Source organism: Electrona antarctica, assembly GCF_951216825.1.
Source record: "Electrona antarctica genome assembly, contig: scaffold_571, whole genome shotgun sequence".
NCBI lineage: Eukaryota > Metazoa > Chordata > Actinopteri > Myctophiformes > Myctophidae > Electrona > Electrona antarctica.
Window position 1 is genome coordinate 48,484 of NW_027637653.1, and position 23,517 is coordinate 72,000.

General features: G+C 43.6%; 1 protein-coding gene across 1 annotated transcript; it reads left to right on the forward strand.

The window, feature by feature from the left end:
• Positions 1 to 1,459: 1,459 nt before the first annotated feature.
• On the forward strand, positions 1,460 to 23,510 carry LOC306918742 (FRAS1-related extracellular matrix protein 1-like; the record flags this gene model as incomplete). The annotated part of the gene is made up of 3 exons (XM_079531607.1): positions 1,460 to 1,560; positions 22,208 to 22,457; positions 23,459 to 23,510. Coding segments are annotated over exons 2-3 (274 nt in total), but the record flags the coding sequence as incomplete, so codon positions are not given.
• Between the last annotated feature and the right edge of the window lie 7 nt (positions 23,511 to 23,517).

Genomic DNA, 23,517 nt, shown 5'->3' on the forward strand with positions numbered 1-23,517 from the left:
AGAAATTCCCCTTTAAGGCGTCTATAGTATCCGCCTTTGAGCATGGCCTGAACCCCCTCGAGTATGTCTGCCTGAACTTACTCTGCAGGCTACGCATCATATAAACACCACCACCACACTACTGTAATGCATTTCTATATTTTCCTCAAGTCCCGAAAGAAAGAAAGAAAGAAAGAAAGAAAGAAAGAAAGAAAGAGAGTTAACAAGCAACTATTGTCAGGAAAAGATGAAGAAAAAATAACCTCTGGCTTTGTTTTAGTAGTGGGTCCACATATTGTGACAGTTTTACACTGATTTCAATCTGTCAAGTGTTTTGCTTGAGTGAACTGAACTTTCATTTAAATTATCCATGAAGCTGCATTTGAGGTGTTACTGTTTATAATCCTATGCATCAACATGCCGTTGTCCTGCTCAGACTGACCACAGAACACACGCACGCACGCACGCACGCATGCACGCACGCACGCACGCACGCACGCACGCACGCACGCACGCACGCACGCACGCACGCACGTGCACACACACACACACACACACACACACACACACACACACACACACACACACACACACACACACACTGTCTAACTGATCACCTTTGATCTCTCTGTCTGTCTGCCTGTCTGTCTGTCACTCTTTTTCAGAAAGCAAGAAAATGAGCTGACCAGAGAGAGAGAGGGGTGTGGTGGGGGGGGGGGGGGGGGGGGGGTAGTAGTAAAAACATTTGGGAGTCCTGTGAGGTTCCTGTTATGTGGTTGTGAATATAACCTCTCTCTCTCTCTCTCTCTCTCTCTCTCTTTTAGGTTTTCATGATGTTTCAGTTTACAGTATAGAGCTCTCATCCACATGATGTCAATGTGTGTGTGTGTGTGCGTGTGCGTGCTTGCGTGTGTGTGTGTGTGGGGGGGGGGGGGGGGGGGGGGGCAGTGTTGGGTAGCGTTCCTTTCTACTATAACTTTGTTAGGTTACTGGATTAGGCCTACTGCAATAGAAAATAATCCCGGGACCCAGATCCATTTGGCTCCATTAGTACACTCTCAGAGTTACAGACCTGAGACCTGCAAGGGTCCATTTGGACACGTTGCAATCTCTCTTGATCGAGTTACAGAGCCAGCAAGGGTCCATTTGTAAACCCGCTCAACAAACACGAAGGGTCCCAGTACACCGCACTCTCAGAACCACAGCACCAGACAACAGAGAGAGAGAGAGAGAGAGAGAGAGGAGGGGGGGGGGGGGGGGGGGGGGGGGGTGGTAGTGGGGTGTGTAACGGCAGCGGGGGGGCCTGGAGGGGGGGGGGGAGGTGCTAGTGAGTGGGATGTAAAAACATTTGGCAGTACTGTGAAGTTCCTGTCATGTGGTTTAGCTACAACCCCCCCTCTCCCTCTCTCCCCCCTCTCTCTCTGTCTCTCTCTCTCTCTCTCTCTCTCCCTCTCTGTCTCATGGGCTGCCAGACAGACAGACAGACAGAGCAGCAGAACAGGACACACAGTTTGATGTCTATCTTTCTCTGTGTGTTGTGTTGTGTGTCGGCTGTAGGAGGTCAGTCAGCTCCAACTGCAGGTATGTGCCTATGTCTTCTCTCTCTCTCTCTCTCACACACACACACACACACACACACACACACACACACACACACACACACACACACACACACACACTTCTGCTCACTATGCTAACTGCTGCTAACTAACATGCTGCTAACATACATGCTGTGTGTGTGTGTGCGTGCGTGCGTGCGCCCGCGTGCGTGCGTGCGAGGCTGGCAGACTGTGAAAGACTCAAGCAATCGGGTTTAAGAAAACAATAAAAAAGCCTTTCAAAATAATCTTGGGTGGAAATATTTTTAATATTTTAAACATTCTAACAAGTAGCCAAATACTAAGCTGGGGGTTTTTGACATGAAGAACCACTGGTTTAAACAGCAAAACGAAAAACACTACTGGTGCCTTTACAGGAAAAAAAAATCACACCCGTGTGAACTGAGTGGTGTAAGGCCTGTCTGACGTAATGAAATCATGTCTGACGTAATGAAATCACACCCGGGTGAACAGGGTGAACATAGCAACCATGCTCATTTTTTCTGCACTAACAAAGCCAGTTGTAGGAGTGGTTTACACCACTCAATAACAAAGCCAGTTGTAGGAGTGGTTTACACCACTAAAAAATTGCCCATTGATGCTTACAATAAGCAGACTTGGCAACGTTGCTCAATGTGTTTTCCATTCAGTAGAAGTGAGTCGTGACAAAGTATTCAAACAGCTGTTTGTGTACAATCTCTCCACCTCATCTCCTTCCACCCTAACCCCTCTAGTCCCCTATAGCTGAGAGAGAGAGATGAATCAGGGACCCCTTAGCTGAGAGAGAGATGAAGCAGGGACCCCTTAGCTGAGAGAGAGATGAAGCAGGGACCCCTTAGCTGAGAGAGAGATGAAGCAGGGACCCCTTAGCTGAGAGAGAGATGAAGCAGGGACCCCTTAGCTGAGATAGAGATTAAGCAGGGACCCCTTAGCTGAGAGAGAGAGTGTTATGTTGTTGTTTGTCATATCTGTGATTGTGCTTTGGCAACACTTGTAAAATGTCATGCCAATAAAGCCTGTTGAATTGAATTGAATTGAATTGAATTGAATTGAATTGAATTGAATTGAATTGAATTGAATTGAATTGAATTGAATTGAGTGAGATGAAGCAGGGTCCCCTAGGCTGAGAGAGTGAGATGAAGCAGGGACCCCAGCTGAGAGAGAGATGAAGCAGGGACCCCTTAGCTGAGAGAGAGATGAAGCAGGGACCCCTTAGCTGAGAGAGAGAGTGAGATGAAGCAGGGACCCCTTAGCTGAGAGTGAGATGAAGCAGGGACCCCTTAGCTGAGAGAGTGAGATGAAGCAGGGACCCCTTAGCTGAGAGAGTGAGATGAAGCAGGGACCCCTTAGCTGAGAGTGAGATGAAGCAGGGACCCCTTAGCTGAGAGAGTGAGATGAAGCAGGAAGCCCTTAACTGAGAGAGAGTTAAAGCAGGGACCCCTTAGCTGAGAGAGATGAAGCAGGGACCCCTTAGCTGAGAGAGAGAGAGAGAGAGAGAGAGAGAGAGAGAGAGAGAGAGAGAGAGAGAGAGAGAGAGAGAGAGAGAGAGAGAGAGAGAGAGAGAGAGAGAGAGAGAGAGAGAGAGAGAGAGAGAGAGAGAGAGAGAGAGAGATGAAGCAGGGACCCCTTAGCTGAGAGAGAGAGATGAAGCAGGGACCCCTTAGCTGAGAGAGAGAGTGAGATGAAGCAGGGACCCCTTAGCTGAGAGAGAGAGAGAGAGAGAGATGAAGCAGGGACCCCTTAGCTGACAGAGAGATAAAACAGGGGCACCATCTTAAACTAAACTGTGTTGTGTTTATGGCACATAACCCACTACTGTGAAGCTGTTCACAAACAAGTTTACCTAACTTTGTTACTACAGGGAAAACATGCACATGTACGTATGTTACTATTTATCTACTCTATTGTTTGCTCCTTCTTGCACTCTTTATTCTGTCTCTTTGTTTGCTGTGCTTGCTGTGTTTTTGTTGTTTTGAATGTTAAGCCATCTACTGTATGCCGCTGCATTGTCTGTAAGGAAGCCAAACAAAAATAAGTTTACCTTAGCTGAGAGAGAGATGAAGCAGGGACCCCCTTAGCTGAGAGAGAGTGGAATGAAGCAGGGACGCCTTAGCTGAGAGAGAGTGGGATGAAGCAGGGACCCCCTTAGCTGAGAGAGAGTGGGATGAAGCAGGGACCCCTTAGCGGAGAGAGATGAAGCAGAGATGCCTTAGCTGAGAGAGAGTGAGATGAAGCAGGGACCCCCTTAGCTGAGAGAGAGAGAGAGATGAAGCAGGGACCCCTTAGCTGAGAGAGAGTGAGATGAAGCAGGGACCCCTTAGCTGAGAGAGAGTGGGATGAAGCAGGGACCCCTTAGCTGAGAGAGAGTGGGATGAAGCAGGGACCCCCTTAGCTGAGAGAGAGATGAAGCAGAGATGCCTTAGCTGAGAGAGAGAGAGAGAGAGAGATGAAGCAGGGACCCCTTAGCTGAGAGAGAGATGAAGCAGGGACCCCTTAGCTGAGAGAGAGATGAAGCAGGGACCCCTTAGCTGAGAGAGAGATGAAGCAGGGACCCCTTAGCTGAGAGAGAGAGTGTTATGTTGTTGTTTGTCATATCTGTGATTGTGCTTTGGCAACACTTGAATTGAATTGAATTGAATTGAATTGAATTGAATTGAATTGAATTGAATTGAATTGAATTGAATTGAATTGAATTGAATTGAGTGAGATGAAGCAGGGACCCCTTAGCTGAGAGAGTGAGATGAAGCAGGGACCCCAGCTGAGAGAGAGATGAAGCAGGGACCTTTTTTTGACTTTTTAACCAAATCTTTATTTTAACAAAACTCTCATCAATCACGACTTAACAAGTCTCACAAAAATAAAAACACATTCCAACAAGGATAAAAAAAACACATAATTTCCAAAGAGAAAATAAGTTGCTCATCCATTATGGAACACAACACATCATCATGGCCCTCATTTATCAATCGAGTGTAAAATCTGCCCCAAATTCGAGTGTAGGATTCGTAGTACACCCACGTCGGGTCGGCATTTACAAAGTGATCGCAGACAGCTGTTTCTTCCTTAATTTCGTTCGGACGTTTATAAATGTGACGGCTGAAATCTATCTGGCACGCCCTATGAAATCAAGCCTCGCCCTCGTTTTTGCGACATGAACAACTGCAATACGACCTGGAAACCATGGATACAGGAAAAACGTACTGCCCGCCTCACCCCCCTCTCTCATACACACACACACACACACACACACACACACACACACACACACACACACACACACACACACACACACACACACACACAACTTGCAAGCCCAACTAACTGGTGTGTTGTATCTTAAATAAATAAAGAACGAACACCTGCATGAATTAAATAATTCCCTCTCACCTGTTTCCCTCTCACCTCGCTTGCCTTTCTGTCATGTCCACGCACGCACGCACGCACCTCAAGGCTACATGACACATCGCATCGCCATGAATGGAATACGTTTGTAGGCCTATAATAATTTTACCCATTCGTGCGCAGTGCACGGCGAAGGCGATCAGTGAGACTGCGCACTGCTGTGATAAGTCCTGTGGGTGAGTCAGTGATGCCTGCATGAGAGATAGGCTACCATGTCGTCAAGGCAGTCATAATCAACGTTTATGGAGTGATTTGATCATTGATGAACGAATCATAAACATATGGATGAAGGTTTGCATGTGTGCCGGTATGTGCTGGCCTGGGCTGGCGACGCACGCCTCCCGACCCCCGAAAATGATCTCGCTTTTATCTGAACTGTCAAAGCGCTTATTTAAATGGTGAATGATTAAGCCCCTTACGCCTATAGCCTGCTACAATTGCAAATAGGCAAGCTGTATGATTGTCATTGTCACTTGGAAATAAAGGCGTGCAGTCCATGTGCCTTTTTTTTTAAATAATATCACAGTGATTCTATAGGCATCTGATGTCACGCTCATGCCGCATGCGATGCGCTCCCAAATCATCTCACAAGTGCGCTCGCATAACAAGGCCAGTAAAGCACTGTTTGATTAAGCACAAACGAATACATTGTAAACATGTTATATTGTTTTTAATTGCGCGATTTTAATTACTTGTAAAGTTGGAAATCTCTCTTTTTCTTTTTCTTTTTACATGTATATACATACAGTTTTATATTAACATTTTAGGAGTGAAAACATATGTTTAGATGCCTGTGACAGCGTGTCAGCAGTTCAGACAATGCTGCTCCGCTGTTCTACGACAGAAAAACAGGTGAGGACAAAGCGTACGACAGCTCCCGACCAGACGTGAGTTTTGTCCTGGCTCAAGTTCAAAATCAAACGTTGGCGCAAATGGTAAATGCCGAAAATTGCGGTAATTTCGGCGTACACCCATATTTTGGCGTACGCACGGTTGATAAATGAGGGCCCATATGTCCATCAATGTCATTCATTGCTTTATAAAAATTTAAATCAATCATGATTCTCGCTTTCACCATCCTTTTGAACAATAAGTCTACATCAATGTCCACTGAAATGAAATTCATGAGTTGAGATTTTTGTTTTGTAGCCATTCTATATTTAAAACCCAAAATAAATGTTTGTAAGGAGAAAACGTCTCCCACCATACTGAATAACCTCTCCAGCAACCTGAACAACGGCACCAGGCGTTTGCACTCCACAAAACTGTGGAACACGGTCTCTCTGCCAGGACAGAAAGGACATTTATCAGTAACATCCTCATTCATGACATAAATAAAAGCATTGACAGCTATTATACCATGTAACACTCTCCACTGTAAGTCAGCTACTTTTTTAGTCAATGGTGGCTTGTAAACACTCCTCCACTCAGGTTTAACCTCTTCCCCCAAAAGCAAATGACCCCTCCAAGGTGTGTCAACCCGATTGTGCAATTTATCCTTATTTAAACATTTTACCATCATTTCATATAGCGTTTTGCCGTTTGCCTCCATCAAGTCTACGACATTATAGGGCTGACCTCGATTAGTTGAATAGTCGACTAATCGATCGGAACGGGTCTCAGTCGACTGACAACCTCTCAGTCGATGTTCACCAAAAAAAATAAAAATAAAAACAGTCGGGACGAATTTTTTCTTTTGGGCCGGGTGGAAAACCCCTCCGTTATAATGGTATGCTCCCAGTCCCCGCACCGCAGCATCAGGGTCTGGCAGCCAGAGTAAAGGCTGGGAGGGACCAAGCCGAGGGAGGCTACTGTACTGTAGCCTACATGTTGTTTATGCTCCGGAGTCCAGACCCATGCAGTTTAATAATATACAGTCACAACAGAATGCACACTGCTGTCTCGTGTCTCATCACAATCCCAATGCGCCACCCGTGAAGTCGGGGGGAAAATAAAAAACAGGCTGCTAGTGTTAGTGTAGGGTCGGGGATCGTTAGCTTAGCGCGTAGCTACTGATTCAACCCACTGATTGAACTTCATCTCCGCCTGTAATCTAGGTTATTTTTTTATTGACAACGTGAACGAACCCCGACACCAGCGCTGCAAAAATAGACAGATCTACAAGCTCTCAACGCGTAGCGAACGGCGCTGCAAAAACAGGCAGGACGCGATGCCTTGAGAGCTTGTGGATCAGCCTCCCCGACGGTGCGGGGAGGCAAGAGTTCTCCGGGGAGGAGGAGAAGTTACCAGGGCAGGCTACATGTTGCTGCGGCTAACAACACTGTCACCAGCCAGTGGTTGTGATGTTAGCTTGTGCAGCTGCTTGTCCGTTCCAACTTCACTTCATCTCCACCTGTAACTTATTTTTTATTTTGTTACCCTGGCTGCGCAGCTGCGCTGCAAAAATAGACGGATCTACAAGCTCTCAACGCGTAGCGAACGGCGCTGCAAAAACAGGCAGGACGCGGCGCCTTGAGAGCTTATCGCCCAACCTTAATGCAAATGTGTTTTTTTTTTTGGGGGGGGGTGCAGGGGGGTGTTCAGTCGACTATCAGTCGACTAACAGCAAATGTATTCATATTAATTTCGACTATACAAATCCTTAGTCGGGCACAGCCCTACTCGGACATTATAACTATTTTCATTTATGAAAACCCCAGCACAGTTACCAAAGTCAGGACAGATACCAAGACCTGGAAATAAATCATCGTTATGAGGCCCAACCAAACCTTTGCTATATTGTTCCAGCAATAGGCATTCATGTCCAGTCAGTTGGTGCTTCCAGTGATCAAGCAGCTTATTAACATTCCTCACAGATCTCACTCCTAACTCAGATGCTAGAGCAGCAGCATTATCCAAGTTAGGCCCAGCAATGTTCACAACAGATCCCAAGGTTAGAAGCCCAGCCCTGCGAAACACTTCTGCAACAGCTGAACCTGCCCAGCAGGGGGTGCCCAAGCGTTCTCCATGCACTGCAGGTTCTTGTAACCAAAACAAAGAGGTGTTTTCCTCCAGCCTCTCCTTCACCAACACTTTCCAGATAGTGAAGATTCCGCGGTAGAAAAGCGGCAAATCCTTGAAGATCATGGTTTTAAAATCCACTAGAAACAGTGAGTTATTCAGGCCCAGTCCATTAAAGCGTTGAAGAGTGACATGAGCAAGTGGTCTCCATACCAAATCTTCAGGTCCATACAACAAACTGCAGACGGAAAGCAGCACCTCTACTAGGCAGGAAGGTAGGAAGGAAGAGAACAGCTTGTGGAATCCAGTGCAGTTTATCCCAAAATAAATTGACCAAGATAACCTGAATCTTTGAAAGCAGTTTTGGAGGAGGGTCCACACAAGCTAATCTATGCCACAAATAAGACACCAGATTATTAATTATGAGTGTTCTACCTCTATAGGACATGCTTGGCAAAAGCCATTTCCACTTTTTAAGCTTTCCTTCTATTTTTTCTAAAACATTCTCCCAGTTCTTTTTTAACATGGACTCTTCACCCAAAAAAACACCCAAATACTTTATACCTCCTTTTTTCCAAATTAACCCTTCTGGTAAACTTAATTCATCTTTCAATTTATCCCCGACCATTACAGCCTCACTTTTTGCCCAATTAACTTTGGCTGAGGAGAGCTTATTAAAAAAATCAATATTCTTCTCCAAACAATCAATGTCTCTTTGTGTATTTACTGTTACAATTACATCATCTGCATAAGCAGAGAGTTTGACTGCTGTCATGCAACCAGGGAAAGAAACACCTGAAAGTTCTCTCCTTAATTTATGAAGCAGTGGTTCTATGGCGAGAGAGTACAACATTCCTGAGAGTGAGCATCCTTGTCGTATCCCCCGTTTTACATCAAAAGGCGCAGCCAAGCCACCATTAACTTTAAGTATACTCGCAATGTCACTATACAGTACCTTGATCTTAGCAATAAATCCAGAGTTGAACCCAAAGGCACCTAAGGTCTGCCACAGGTACCCTCGTTCAACTCTGTCAAAAGCTTTCATTTGGTCTATGGAAATAAGACCAGTATCCAAGCCGAATGAGCTAGAGACGTCCAAAACATGCCTAATTAAAGTGATGTTGTCACTTATTAACCTGCCAGGCACACAGTAAGTCTGATCGACATGAATGACCTCACTCATCACCTCTCTGAGTCTGGAGGCCAGAGCCTTGGAGAGAATCTTGTAGTCCCCACACAGCAGAGAAACAGGTCTCCAGTTCTTTAGCTCCTGTAGATCCCCCTTCTTTGGCAGAAGGGTGATAACTGCCCTCCTGCAGCTCAGTGGCAACAGTCCTTTGCTCAAACTGTCCCGAAACACCTCCAGCATATCTCCACCAATCACTGCCCAAAACGACTTGTAGAAATCAACAGGCAGTCCATCAATGCCTGGTGCTTTGCCGTTTCCCAGGCTCATGAGAGCAGTGTACAGTTCATTCACAGACAGTTCTCTGTTCAACACTGTGTTATCGCGCTTGTTCACCTGAGGAAGTCCATAACACGAGTCAGCGAGCTCAGCATCCTCCACATACTCCTCTTTAAACAGTTCTTTGTAGAAGGAGGTGGCATATCTCCGAATCTCAGGAGTGCCCGTGATTGTAGAACCATTGTCTGCTCGCAGTGAGTGAATTATCTTTTTCTGACCATTCTTCCGCTCCAAACCAAAGAAGAACTGCGAGGGGGCGTCCATGTGAGATGCATTCATGAACCTGGACCGGACCAGAGCTCCCTGTGCTGTAAAGCCCAGCAGGTTGGCTAACAAAGCCTTTTTAGATTTAAGAGCTTCACTTTGCTCTTGATTTGCTGTAGAATCTACCAAATTATGTAGCTCTACCACTTCAATCTCTAGGTCTTGAAGAGACCTGGTAATATGTCTAGTAACATTGCGAGTATACTGCTGACAAAAATGTTTAATCTGGGTCTTACCAATATCCCACCATTGCTGCAATGAGGAATAGTTAGATTTATTCTGCCTATGTGAGACCCACAGAAGTTTTAAAGCCTCTGCGAAAGATTTGTCATGAAAAAGACCCGTATTAAAATGCCAATACGCACTTTGCACCTTAATATTCTGTATGTAACATGAACAGTGAACAAGACAATGATCAGAAAAACCAACAGGAACAATTCTGCAATCTTTAAAAATACCAAAATGTTCAAAACAATACAAACGATCAAGCCTAGCCAAAGACAAAACGATGTGTACTGCCTAGCATTTCTACGAAAACCCCTCGACACATCTTTCAACTCATGAGTCTCTATTAGACGCCTAAGTCTAACAGAAGAAGCAAGATGAGGCTCTAAGTGATTTCTGTCAATTGACGCCAATTCTGTGCAATTAAAATCGCCACCCAAAAACAAAAAATCGTCACTGCAGTTTTGAATATTACACAAAATATCCAAAAAATTAATTCTTTCAATGGCCAAAACTGGAGCATAAACATTAATACAATTCATTGTCACGTTTTCATATTGAACTTTCACTTTTAAAATATAGCCACACATTACTTCTTCCACTTCAAAAGAATAAGGACTGAAGCCCTTTGAAAAAAGCACCCCAACCCCACCGCTGTTAGACAATTTATGACTTAGAATAACCTCCAGGCCACTCTTGTTTTCATTTGTAACATCACTGTGCGTTTCTTGAATAAAAGTTACATCCATTCTTTTTAACTCTATCAGTTTATAAAGAGAAGCTCTTTTTGCATCACTTCTGTTTAAAGAACCAATTTTAAAGTCCCCCATCAAAAATAAAAAAATTGACAGTACAGAAAACACACATACAAATGTGTGGAAAAACAAAATCAACTTAATCATCATCATCCTCTATAGTTGCCTTTTTAACTTTTGTAATCATTTTCTTAAGCCTCCAAATCTCTTGGTCAGTAAAAGCCCCATCTTGCAAATTGTATCAATAGGATAGAACTCCATTTAAGCCTCCTGTGAGGGAGACAAAGCCTCTTCTTGTGAAGGAGACCAATCACATTCATCATCATCTGATGTTGACATATTTTCCATTGCTTTCAAATTTTTACCTTTAGTACCAGGTTGTTCCTTCTCATTAACACATTGATTGCTAGCCATTTTGAGCAGAGCTATTCCGGCTGTGCTAGGGGTGATGCATTGAACGAAAGGACCTTTTCTGAGGCCCACAGTAAATGTTCTCTTATAGCGAAAATCACACAGCATACCTCAAAAGAAAGCTTAACTTGTCCACTCCAATTTAAATCTTCCATCTTCTTCCATTCTGGCGATATTGACCTTTTTGTAACGCCTGCTTTTGCAGCTTGAACAGACAGCAGAGTTATGGAAGCTTGAAGTTCACATACATTGACAGACAGATATAAAAATGAACACAAATAATATCCTATACATACTATACACCGAATGAAAGCCCTGAATGTGTACTTTCACGAGGAAAAAAGTACACATCGATCCCATCTACAGTTCGTCAGTAATTGGCTATTGAATGCAGCTTGCCCCCACCTGAGAGAACTTCAGAGAAGACATGGCCTATAGCGACCTATAAATACTATATACCGTATGAAACGGAAGACTCCCTGCTTTCATAAGAAAAAAACCTTCTACTGTAATAATAATAAAAATCACACCCCTGTGAAGTGAGTGGTGCAACTCTGTCCCATATTCTGTTCTCTACTTATTCAATACAGCTCGCTATATACGGACTGAGGCCCCCCATTACAGACCAAACTGTAATAAAAAGGTGACTTTCTGCCTCAGTCCGTATATAGCGAGCTGTATTGAATAAGAGAGAACAGAATATGGGACAGAGTTGCACCACTCACTATACAGGGGTTTGGTTTTTATTATTACAGTAGAAGTTTACAGACCAAACTGTAAATAAAAGGTTTACATGACTTTCTGCCTCAGTCCGTATATAGCGAGCTGTATTGAATAAGTAGAGAACAGAATATGGGACAGAGTTGCACCACTCACTTCACAGGGGTGTGATTTGTATTATTATTACAGTATAAGTTTTTTTCTTATGAAAGCAGAAAGTCTTCTGTTTCATGCGGTATATAATATTGATATGTCGCTATAGGCCTTATTTTGTGAATCTTGAGTTCAGGTCCATGTCTTCTCTGAAGTTATATCTGGTGGGCGCAAGGTGCATTCAATAACCAATTTCTGACAAACTGTACATGGGATCAATGTGTACTGTTTTCCTCGTAAAAGTACACATTCAGGACTTTCATTCAGTGTATAGGATGTATAGGATATTTATTGTGTTCATGTTTATATCTGCCTGTCAATGTCTGTGACTTTAAACTTTCCATAAGTCTGCTTTCTTACTCTAGGAGGAGGAGGAGGAGGAGGATGATGATGATCGCCTCGCCGAGCCGAATCTATCGCACAGATTGCTTTCATTCCGTCGATCGCACTAACAGGGGACATCAAAGTCTTGATCAAAGTCCCACTATCCAGCGTTGTCATTAGGCCTAGTACTTATCCATCTGTACATGTCTGGGCATGTAGATAACCGGCGGCGATGTTGTACAGAATATAAACCATTTAGGATGGGGAAAAGTTTCGTTCGTTATAGGCTAAGTTACAACCGGGTCGATTACGTCCCTGACGCGTTCATTGCAATCTTATCACTGCAATTATAATGAATACAAAAGTGTTTTACGATCGATCACACATGATGACGGCTCCGGCGGTGATCCCCCAATGGAAGACCTGTGTAACCCGGCCACAGTATCGACGGACCGTCCCTCGTCCCTCGATACTGTGATTAGTTTGTTAGTTCGTAGTATGAAGAAGGAATCATGCACCCCCCCCGTCCAATTCTGTCCATGTGTGTTGCAGACGTTATGCAATGCCGATACGGCGCAGCTTCGTCTTCGTGGGGTTTTGTGGCGGTTGGCATCCATACGGTGCAGAATTGTTAGGCAGCGTTCATCATGTTTTTTCCATGATCAGACAGACAGACCCCCCCATCTCGCAAGGTCCTCCTCCTCGGGAGAAACAGGAGGGGAGGGGGGAATCGAGTGTTGTGGTGTTGGGTGAAATGTGATACTTCTATTCACACACTGACTAGACTAGATCATGGGCGCGTCCATTTTAGATAACCTGCCTTCTACACGTAAAGTGGCCCGCCGCCCTGTTTTCATGAGGGGGGAGGCTTTTTTTTTTTTTTTTTTTTTTATCACGTGATTGGTTCTTTGTAGCAATGAAAGGGGGATGGTTCTTCATTGTCCGGGTGGGTAAAAAGATGAATGAAAGTATTCAATAAAAAAGTGATTAAAGACGTACGGATACATGGTTAGCAAATTATGTGTTAAGTTTCCTTTTGGTGGATTTACTAGATAAACATATATCCTCAAAAATGTATTTTTTCCCAGCAACTACAGACATTTGGCCAAAAAACATGTTTTGAACAACTGCTGCAGTCTTCTTTTTTTCCCCCGACTGGCCTGCTGGTGTGTTTGATGAACCTGCGCTTCTTTTTTCAGCAGACACACTTTCACCTGTTAGTCCCTCTTTAACCACATCGTCAGCCTGACGCTGCTTGTTAATCTCTTTATTCCCATTTTTCTTTGTCAGTTTGTTTCTCTGTAACACCCCGCTGGTCTTTTCTTTTGCACCTTTGGCCACTTTCTCTTGATCATTTAATTAATTTTGCTCGTTCTGATCCCCCTGCACAGAACTCTGCCCTTGCACAACTGCCTCCGTTTCATTTTTGCCGTACCGTAAAGTGTCATACTGTACTGTACCGTACTGTAATGTACCATAATGTACTGTAACACAATGTACTGTACCGTACCATACTGTACTGTAGCACACTGTACTGTAACATACTGTGTTGTACTGTACCGTGCTGTAATGTACCATACTGTAATGTACCGTATCGTACTGTAGCATACCACAGCATGTGAGCGTTGCGGATCGGCCGAGAAATCCGCTCTTCGCTCTCGGCGGCTTTTGTCCCGCTCGTCATTCGTTCGTGTTGTGTCTTGAACATGTTGCTGGCACTGTCGGTCGCCACGCGAATCACGCGTTGACGAATGTTCCAATATTTCAGCACACTTTCATACTTTTGGTAAATGCGCTCTGCAGAGTCTGCACACACTAAATCCAAGCGTTTAGGTTCTAAACACTTATTTGTAACAGAAGGAGGAGGAGACACTGGAGTAGCACGGACAATTTAAGCCTTTAGTGCAGGAACAAAAGCCCCAAAAGTTGACTATACCCCTCCCCGAGGTATAACAAAACGGGACATAGTTTTTTCATATCTTTAGGATGTCCCGTTCATGAAATGGATTGTCCCGAGATTTACTTTTACTGCAAAAGTCTTAAAATTGATCCATGAAGTGACTCACCACATAGGCAATAAAAAACGCCTATCTGAAAGAGAGAGTTCCAAGTAAATCCTCTGTAATTTTTTACCTGCTGTTTGTTTTTACATCATACTTGCACAAATTGTCTACAGGTAGTGTGCCTACATCCCAGAACAATCAGAATGCCAATATTTGGTCCTAATGTGAATCAGCAGCCTTTTATATAAGGCCTTAAATAGGCGGAAATAGCAAAAAGTTTACTTTTCTGACATTCACTTGTAATTTTGGTCCTACTATTTATCAACAAAATGTGACATTGTTTTTTCATATCTTTAAGATGTCCTCTTCATGAAATGGATGGTCAGAAGTTTTACTTTTACTGCAAAAGTCATTAAATCCATCCATGAAGTATACCCCACTGAAAGGATTGCGGAGCGGTCTTGATACCGGAAGGTCGCCAGTTCGAATCAGCGGTCCGACACGTTAAAATTACCACTGCTGAAGTGCCCTTGAACAAGGCATTGAACCACTACGATGAAATGTTCTATGAGCAGGGCCTGGCTGGAAACAAGTTCTTGAGCTTAGCCCAGATACCCTGGGTAAATATAGTAATCATTTCATTTCACACACACACACACACACACACACACACACACACACACACACACACACTTTATATATTTTTATGTTTACATGGAAATTAGAATGTATTATTTTACTGTCCAATGACACAGGCCAAGTTATTGTGGAACATCCTAGTTGGATATTTCTGATGTGAAATGGCACAAGGGACCCCCACAAAAAGTCCACCCCAAAATGGTGCCCTTTTCTGGGGGTTGGGCACCTTCCCCCTCAGTGCTCTCTGCCCCCAGGATGCCAATATTTGGTTCTATTGTGAATAAGCAACCGTTTATATAAGGCCTTATTGTGACCGCAGGTCGCGTTTACTATGAAATAGTACATTTTTGTCCGTCAGTCAGTGTAACACTCTAAAGCCCCAATATATGGTGCCCAGGTCTCATAACATCACGTGGCATCGGAGGTCCCTGATGTCATAGTAAATACAACCTGATGTCGCAATTAAGCCCATACAGTATATGGAGATCCCTGATGTATCAATATTGGCCAGCAACTCTACATCTGACCTCAAACCGTGCCCGGCAGTCGGCGAAAACTAGAGTTCTCAACAGGCCTGAAAATGAAGGCCCAGCTCATGTGCCCTCATCAAACCCTTTACACTCAAGACACTGCCCCTGCTGCCACCCTTAGATCTATATGGAGCTGACCTGTTCTGACATTCCATATGTTGATCTGACCTCATCAAACCCTGTACACTCAAGACATGCTCCATATATGGCCAGTACAGAATTAATTCCATATGTTGATCTTACCCCCCATGCCAAAGCGCCAGCGCTCGCCCAGCAGTCACCCAGGTGGATGCGTGCACGTCACCTCGCCCTTTATGACGCGGTCGCTTCTCACCCTCAGGCGTCTTACTGGTTATAAGTGGATCGATCTATCTATCTATCTATCTATCTATCTATCTATCTATCTATCTATCTATCTATCTATCTATCTATCTATATATCTATCTATCTATCTATCCAACAGTTTTCTTTTCAAGAGTTACTTCTAAATGTTCTAATCCTGATCCAATACTGTAAAAGGCCTATACAAACTTAATAACAGGAAATATATTTTGATGCCATGTTTTTAGTTTACTCACATTCATGTGGAATCTAAGGATGTTTCTGTCTTGAGCCTATGCCTCAAAACAGCTGGAATGACAAAATATTGTTATATAAGGCAACATTGTTGTATGCTAGATGTATAGGTGTGGGTGAGGCCTAACGTCTTCTATGGTACTACTTATCAATCAGCAGCTTATTCTCAATGTCATCTTGAGCATTGTGGGGGGAACTGACTGACTGGGGCCAAATTGGTTTCCATAAGCTGCTGATTGTTGATTATTCATTAATAATGGCACACACGGGGGCACGGTGGCACAGTTGGTAGTGCTGTCGCCTCACAGCTAGAACGTCCTGGGTTCGATTCCCGCTTGGGTCGCTTTGGGTGCTGGCGGCGTGTTTCCTCCTCCGCATCATCAGTGCCCATACCCGAGGCGGGGTTGGCGAAAGGGGCTTTCTGTGTGGAGTTTGCATGTTCTCCCCGTGTCCCCTAGGGTAGGTACCCTCACAAAAAACATGCAGTAATCCTGGTCTCTAAACTGCCTCCCCCTGGCCAGCCGGGGTGCCTGATGGAGGGGAAAGGAACTGGTTGGAATAACGTGTTCCTTCCACGCGCTACGTCCAACCAGGGAAACTCCCACTGTCAGGTGTAAAGGAGCAACTTGGACACTCAGGCATGAAGGAAGCATGAGTTCAAGTCCGTTGCTCTCCCCATGTCCCCCATATATGGGGACTAGGTTGGCGGAGGGTGTGTAGAGCCCAGGATCACATTAGATAATTGACACAGGGGTGAAAAATGGGTTACAAAATCGTGGGATAAAAATTATTAAAAAAAAAAAAAGAATGGCACACACAAAGCTGTGAATTCTACAGCATTAAACCATACTGCATTTAGGCTATATGGACCTCATTTCATTTTCATTTCATTTTATTTCGCACATAGTGTAACACAATACAGTACAAATCATAATAGATAACAATTAATATATTTCATAATTCATTTGTCTTTCATACAGTATCTGATACACCTATGACGAAAAGGAGCAGGAAGAAGAATAAATTCTTATAAATACCTGCCCCCTTTTCACTTAAAAGTTTAGTTTACTTTATTGATTGGCGCATACACATCTAAACAAAACAAAACAAAAAAACAAACAAAACAAAAACAAAACAAAAGAGAAAAACAAAACAAGCAAGAAGTTGAGCAATGACACGTGCACAAATGATAGCTCTAGCTCTAGTTAACCTATTCATCGTCTTCATATTGTCTAAATATTTGATTTTTGTAATTTATTTTAAATAGACCTATAGAATACAACATCAATAATGTGTCATTCTTGATGCTTTCAGGTGTAGCGATATTATAGTACAGCGGATTACCAAAAAATTGTGCACTTTTTCAAAAAAGCATGAAACTTCTACCATAGTTAGATGATATCATGAGGTGTATTTTCAGATGTGGAGTCAAGTCAGATTTGACCCCTGAGGCCCGGTAGAGCATAATATGTGACCAATACCCATAACATCCTATATAAGGCAAAAAAGTCCAAATTTCATCATTCTTTAAGTAGCATGTGACATTTGAAACTAGGGTGATTTCATGATGCTGAATCCATTCCAAGCATTAGTTTTGCAAAAAAACACTCATTGGGCTAAAAACGGCCAATGCCGTCATCACAAATTGATGATGCCAGCACATTTGGGCAAGTGGGCATGGCCGTTTTAAGCCCAATGAGTGTTTTTTTGCAAAACTAATGCTTGGAATGGATTCAGAATCATGCAAACACCCTAGTTTCATATGTCACATGCTACTTAAAGAATGATGAAATTTGGACTTTTTTGCCTTATATAGGATGTTATGGGTATTGGTCACATATTATGCTCTACCGGGCCTCAGGGGTCAAATCTGACTTGACTCCACATCTGAAAATACACCTCATGATATCATCTAACTATGGTAGAAGTTTCATGCTTTTTTGAAAAAGTGCACAATACCTCTTGTATTGGGGTATAAGCCGCTGTACTATTAGGTCCATCTGAGAATAATAGATTCTATATGAATATGAAGTGGCTGGGTAAAAACATATTGTCTCCACCAGGACGAAAGGCATGGCATCTCTATGTTTTTCACCCTGTCTGTCCGTCCGCGTGTGACCGTCATCTGTACAATAAAGAAACAGTTCTTTCAGATTTTTCATATTCCATCCTGACTGGCTAAGATTGACTTCCAGCCCACAATAACCTGTAATTGGTCTGGCGGAGACCTGTACTCTTGAGTGTAACACCTATGATTCTAACCCAGAGTGCCTATAAAACCCTAGCCTGGCTAATAAGCCAGACTCAAATTGCCAGAGGCAATTGTTTTTGACAACGGCTGATTCGTTCTGGCTTATTAGCCAGGCTAATAAAACCCTGCTCATGTACGATAGACACTACTGTCTACAGACACCTGTAGACACTGGGGTCACTGTATGCACTTTTTTTGGTGCAAAAAGTTAATTGAAGAATTGCATGACTTTTGCATTCAAAGTAAATAGATTGATGGTTGATACTGCAGTTTCTATGCTTTTGGCTATTTCTGCCTCTAATAAGGCCTTATATTAAAGCCTGCTGATTCACTATAGAACCAAATATTGGCATTTAGGTTGCTTTAGGATGTACCTGACTAGACCATCTGTGCAAGCATGACATAAAACCAACCATGCAGCAGGTAGAAAATGACTTGGATCTCCCTCTTTCATGATTGAGGTTTTTTTTCATTATGTGGTGAGTCACTTCATGGATTAATTTCTTGACTTTTGCAGTAAAAGTAAAACTTGGGACAATCCATTTCATGAAGGGGACATCCTAAAGATATGAAAAAACTATGTCCCATTTAGTTCTAACCCTGATAAAGAGTAGGACAAGTGAATGTTGCTCAGAAAAGTTAACTTTTTGCTATTTCCGCCTATTTAATACCTTATATAAAAGGCTGCTGATTCACAATAGAACCAGATATTGGCATTCTGATTGTGCTGGGATGTAGGCACACTACCTGTAGACCATCTGTGCAAGTATGATGTAAAAACAATCAGCAGGTAGAAAATGACAGAGGATTTACTTGGAACTCCCTCTTTTAGGATAGGCGTTTTTTTGCCTATGTGGTGAGTCACTTCATGGATTAATTTCATGACTTTTGCAGTAAAAGTAAATCTTGGGACAATCCATTTCATGAAGGGGACATCCTAAAGATATGAAAAAACGTTGTCCCGTTTTGTTATACCTCGGGGAGGGGTACCTCAAAAACTAAGCCTCTTTTAGAGGGTTTTTTCCTGCACTATTTTTATTAGGTGCTAGTATACATACGACTATAACGTTTTGACCTATGCGGTCTTCATCAGAGTCATGTCAAGTCAAGTTCATGACTATAGGTCGAAACGTTAGTCGTTTGTATACTAGCACCTAATAAAAAGGCTTACATTGTCCGAGCTGCTCCAGTGTCCTCTCCTGTGTCCTTGCTCCTGTGATGCACCGGACCAGCCGTTCCTGGCTTGAGGCGCGTTGGTAGACTCCCTTTGTACTGATTTGTAACACTTTTTAAACGTGTGCACTGAGCGGCTCGGAGCGGAGGACAGTTCTCGTTCCGGAAGCCGTTCTGACCTAGCCTGGATCCAGCCCAAAGATCCCGCCCACTCTCTGAGTGGACTGAGTCTAGGGACTCTTGAGGGAAGCTACAGTCTGATAATCAGGCTAGTTCTGACCCATTTTAAAACCCGCTCAGTGCTCAGTTCAAAATGCAACCGCTCCACTCCTCACGCCGATCGTGCTCCGCACCGCTCACATGCTCTGTAGCATACTGTACTGTACTGTACTGTACTGTACTGTACTGTACTGTACTGTACTGTACTGTACCGTGCAGTAGCATACTGTACTGTATTGTACTGTACTGCACTGTGCTGTACCATGCTGTACTGTACTGTGCTGTAGCGTACTGTACTGTACCATACTGTACTGTACTGTACCATACATACAGTACAGTGCTGTACTGTGCCGTACCATACCGTACCGTACTTTACTGTACTGTGTGTGTGTGTGTGTGTGTGTGTGTGTGTGTGTGTGTGTGTGTGTGTGTGTGTGTGTGTTATATCTTGACGACATTTAGGTATTTTGTCCATCTCTGCCAACAGTGAACGTCTTCGCTGCAGTGCAGATCACATGACTAAAGGTCACATGACTTGACCAGGAAGTGGAATGAGAGAAGGCGCTGATACCTCACAACAAGGATTGCAGACTGTCCGCAGTGCCCCCCCTCCCCCACCCCCCCCCCCACCCCACTACTGTGAACTCGCACCTCTCTCACCAGTTCACTACAGTAAGTCACTGGATTTCTCAAACTACTAAGGACCAGGGGCGTTGTTCTTTTTTTGTACAGTTTGTTCATTCTATTTTTGTTTTGTGTACAGTATGTGGCCCATGGTGACATTGATCAATTCTGTATTAAAAGCGTCTATTATATTATTCATGCCCCAAAATCTATAGTTCTCACACACTATTAAGGCAGCAGCCATTTTTCACTTGAGCACAGGGGCGCAAATGGGTGGGGGGCGGGTGTTATCCCCCCCAACGTCACATTTGTCCCTCCAAAGTGATCTTAGGAGAAATTTAGAACCATAAATAAATAAACATGAGTGTTAAAATACTTATTTAATAGAACCTGCACCCACTGAAATTGAAATCCTGCACAGATAAACGCAATATATTTTAAAGGCTGTAGTTTGGCCCATTCCCTCTAAACAGGAAAATCGTTGTCACTTGGCAAGGCGCCAAGCCCCGGCCTCGCATCTATAGCAGACGCTTGGCACATGGAGATGCATTGTATTAAGCCCTCAATGTCATTAACGACATATGGCACGTTATTGTTTTTAATGTTTTATCGCCGTTTAATTGAATCCTTGCTCTTGTTTTTCGCCCAGTGTTACAAGAGAGCACAATGCAACGAACAATTACTCGGATGTTTAAGAAAATAAGGAGCTTACGTTTGGCAGGCACTTTGAGCGATACCACCTTGATGGAAACGACAGGCTACTTCACAAACTATCTATACCGTCTTACCATTGAGTGTTTACTTTTTATGTTTTCATCAGGAAGAAATCCTTACGTCTTAAGATAAATCCTTTGGCCCTTATTTATCAACGCGGTGTACACCAGGTGTACACCTGGTGTACACCTGGTGTACACCTCGTGTACACCGCATTGTTAAGGGCCTTTATGTCTACTGTCTACGTCTCGCCAAACCAAGCTAGTCTAGGTGCTCTGATAGAAGCTTCAAGCTTACAATAATATATCCTACGTGATTAAAACATTAAAACCCTCTCCTCTCCTGAAAACTGCCCAGGAGATGATGCCGTTGTACATTTTATATAGAATAGGCTACTTACAGTTGGTCATACAGTGAGATTTGACCATGAGCTGCTGATAATGTGGTTAAGCTAAAGACAACGTTTTGAGACACATGGGAGGGGAGGAAGCACACAGCCAGGTAATTCATAATAATAATAATAATATCTGTGCCAAAATGCAGTTTTGTATGTGAAGTTTCGGGGGGTTTGGGGTAGCACGGTGGCACTGATCCAAACTCTCTTTAGTCCGATCCCAAACCATAACCACATTTTGGGGGATGGGGGGGTTATTGGGGACTGATTTTCGGCGGCGCCCCGGCAAGGCCACTCTAACCCCCTCTAGTGTTCAGTGGCATTTGTCACTCATTCTGTGGGCCGTGGAATAAACATTGTTTTGACCAGAAATGCCAACTGGGACAAGGAATAGGAGATACAGGCGATTTAAAGAAACAGATAGAATGGGTCTCTATGCACACGGAGATCAATATGGTGCCATCCAGTGTTATTGACAACATCAGCTAGCAACCCAAAGCTAACGTGAGTAGCATTACGACCTGATCAATCAAATCAAGAGCACTATAATAAAATATCAATTGCCGTACATCTACGGCATTGGCGTTAAGTGCAACATGTATTAATTGAGGTAGATTAAGGCCAATGGCGTTTTATGTGTTAAGCCACTTCTTTCCGTCAACACCAAATATATTCGCCTTAAAAAATAGCCCACCGATAAGCTGTCATCAGCTTTTAGATCTGATTATTTTTGCCAAATGCTCCCCCCAAAATCGGAATGCTGGGGTTTATTTTTGAGCCAACATGGCAGCCTTGCGGTGTGTTGACATTCTTTCTTTACCATGCAGGAAGCAGATATACAGTAGTGGAGCCAACATGGCCGCCCTGCGGTGTGTGTTGATGCTGTGGGTGCTCCTGGCTCCCGGCTGCTCCGGGAGGCTGCAGGTGGAGACGTCAAGGCTGCAGGTGTCCAGAGGGGGCGCTGTTTCCCTGACTCACAGGCATCTGGAGGTGAGGGTGGAGCAGACGGCTCACTGCAAGGTGGAGGCGGTCCTTAACGAACCCGTCACTCAAAGAGTAGGACGACTACATCCACCGGTGAGTCTGTGTGTGCGTGTGTGCGTGCGTGCGTGCGTGTGTAACATAATGTTACAGTATATATTTGACCTAAATGACGTTATAACAACAAGGACAGGATGATTTAAAAAAAAGTAAACATTAGGCCTATGTCTTATTCAGAAATGACTGGACATGTGGAAAACTATAATTAAAAATGCAGAGTTACATTACTTTTTACATCATCTTCTGATAATTGAATGTTTGGACATGAAATAATCCCGCACTGTGTAGCGTTTTGTGTCATTAGCATGGGCGTGACGAAATATGCTACAGCTTGTTGTTGTTACTCTGATGCAGCTGCTCGCTTAACCCACATGAACGGTAAAGATACAGTACCAAGGATTCGACAGTGCTGTCACTGTTCAACACAGAAGTAACACAGACTCAAAGGTGTTTATAAACCACAGTCAGTGACACGTCGCTGACGAATCCTTGGTATCTTCATTCGACCGATTCAACTTTTCACCGCTGTTTGGAAAATCCTTGACGCAAGGTTATAGAATTCACGGTCAGGAAAACTTGGGATTCCCTTCCCGTGTACCGGTGGGATATGTCCCGTGGGCCGGCACATGTATGTGTACCGGTGGTCGGGAACCTCTGGCTTAGAGCACTAAATGTCATGTGGCCAATATAAATACTGTGGGCTTTTTAATGTCTGGAATGGGGAAATGAATGTGGTCTGGAACGATATATGGAACCCGAAAATAGGCGCCACTGCTATATTCTCCCAAAACATGTAAATGGTAAATGGTGCATTTATATAGCGCCTTTATCCAAGGTGCTTGACATAGATTGTGCATTACATTCACCCACACATTCATAGCCTATACACTGATATCGGCGGTAACCATGCAAGGCACCAACCAGCACATCAGGAGAAAATTAGGGGTTCAGTGTCTTGCTCAAGGACACTTCGACACTAATGTTTAAAAATATATAAATAATTAGAAATTTAAAAAAATGTTTTGTAATTGTTGTAGGTGTTTGACTGTAGTTTCCTGGAAGGTGAGGTCTCATATGATCATAACGGCAGTCCTCT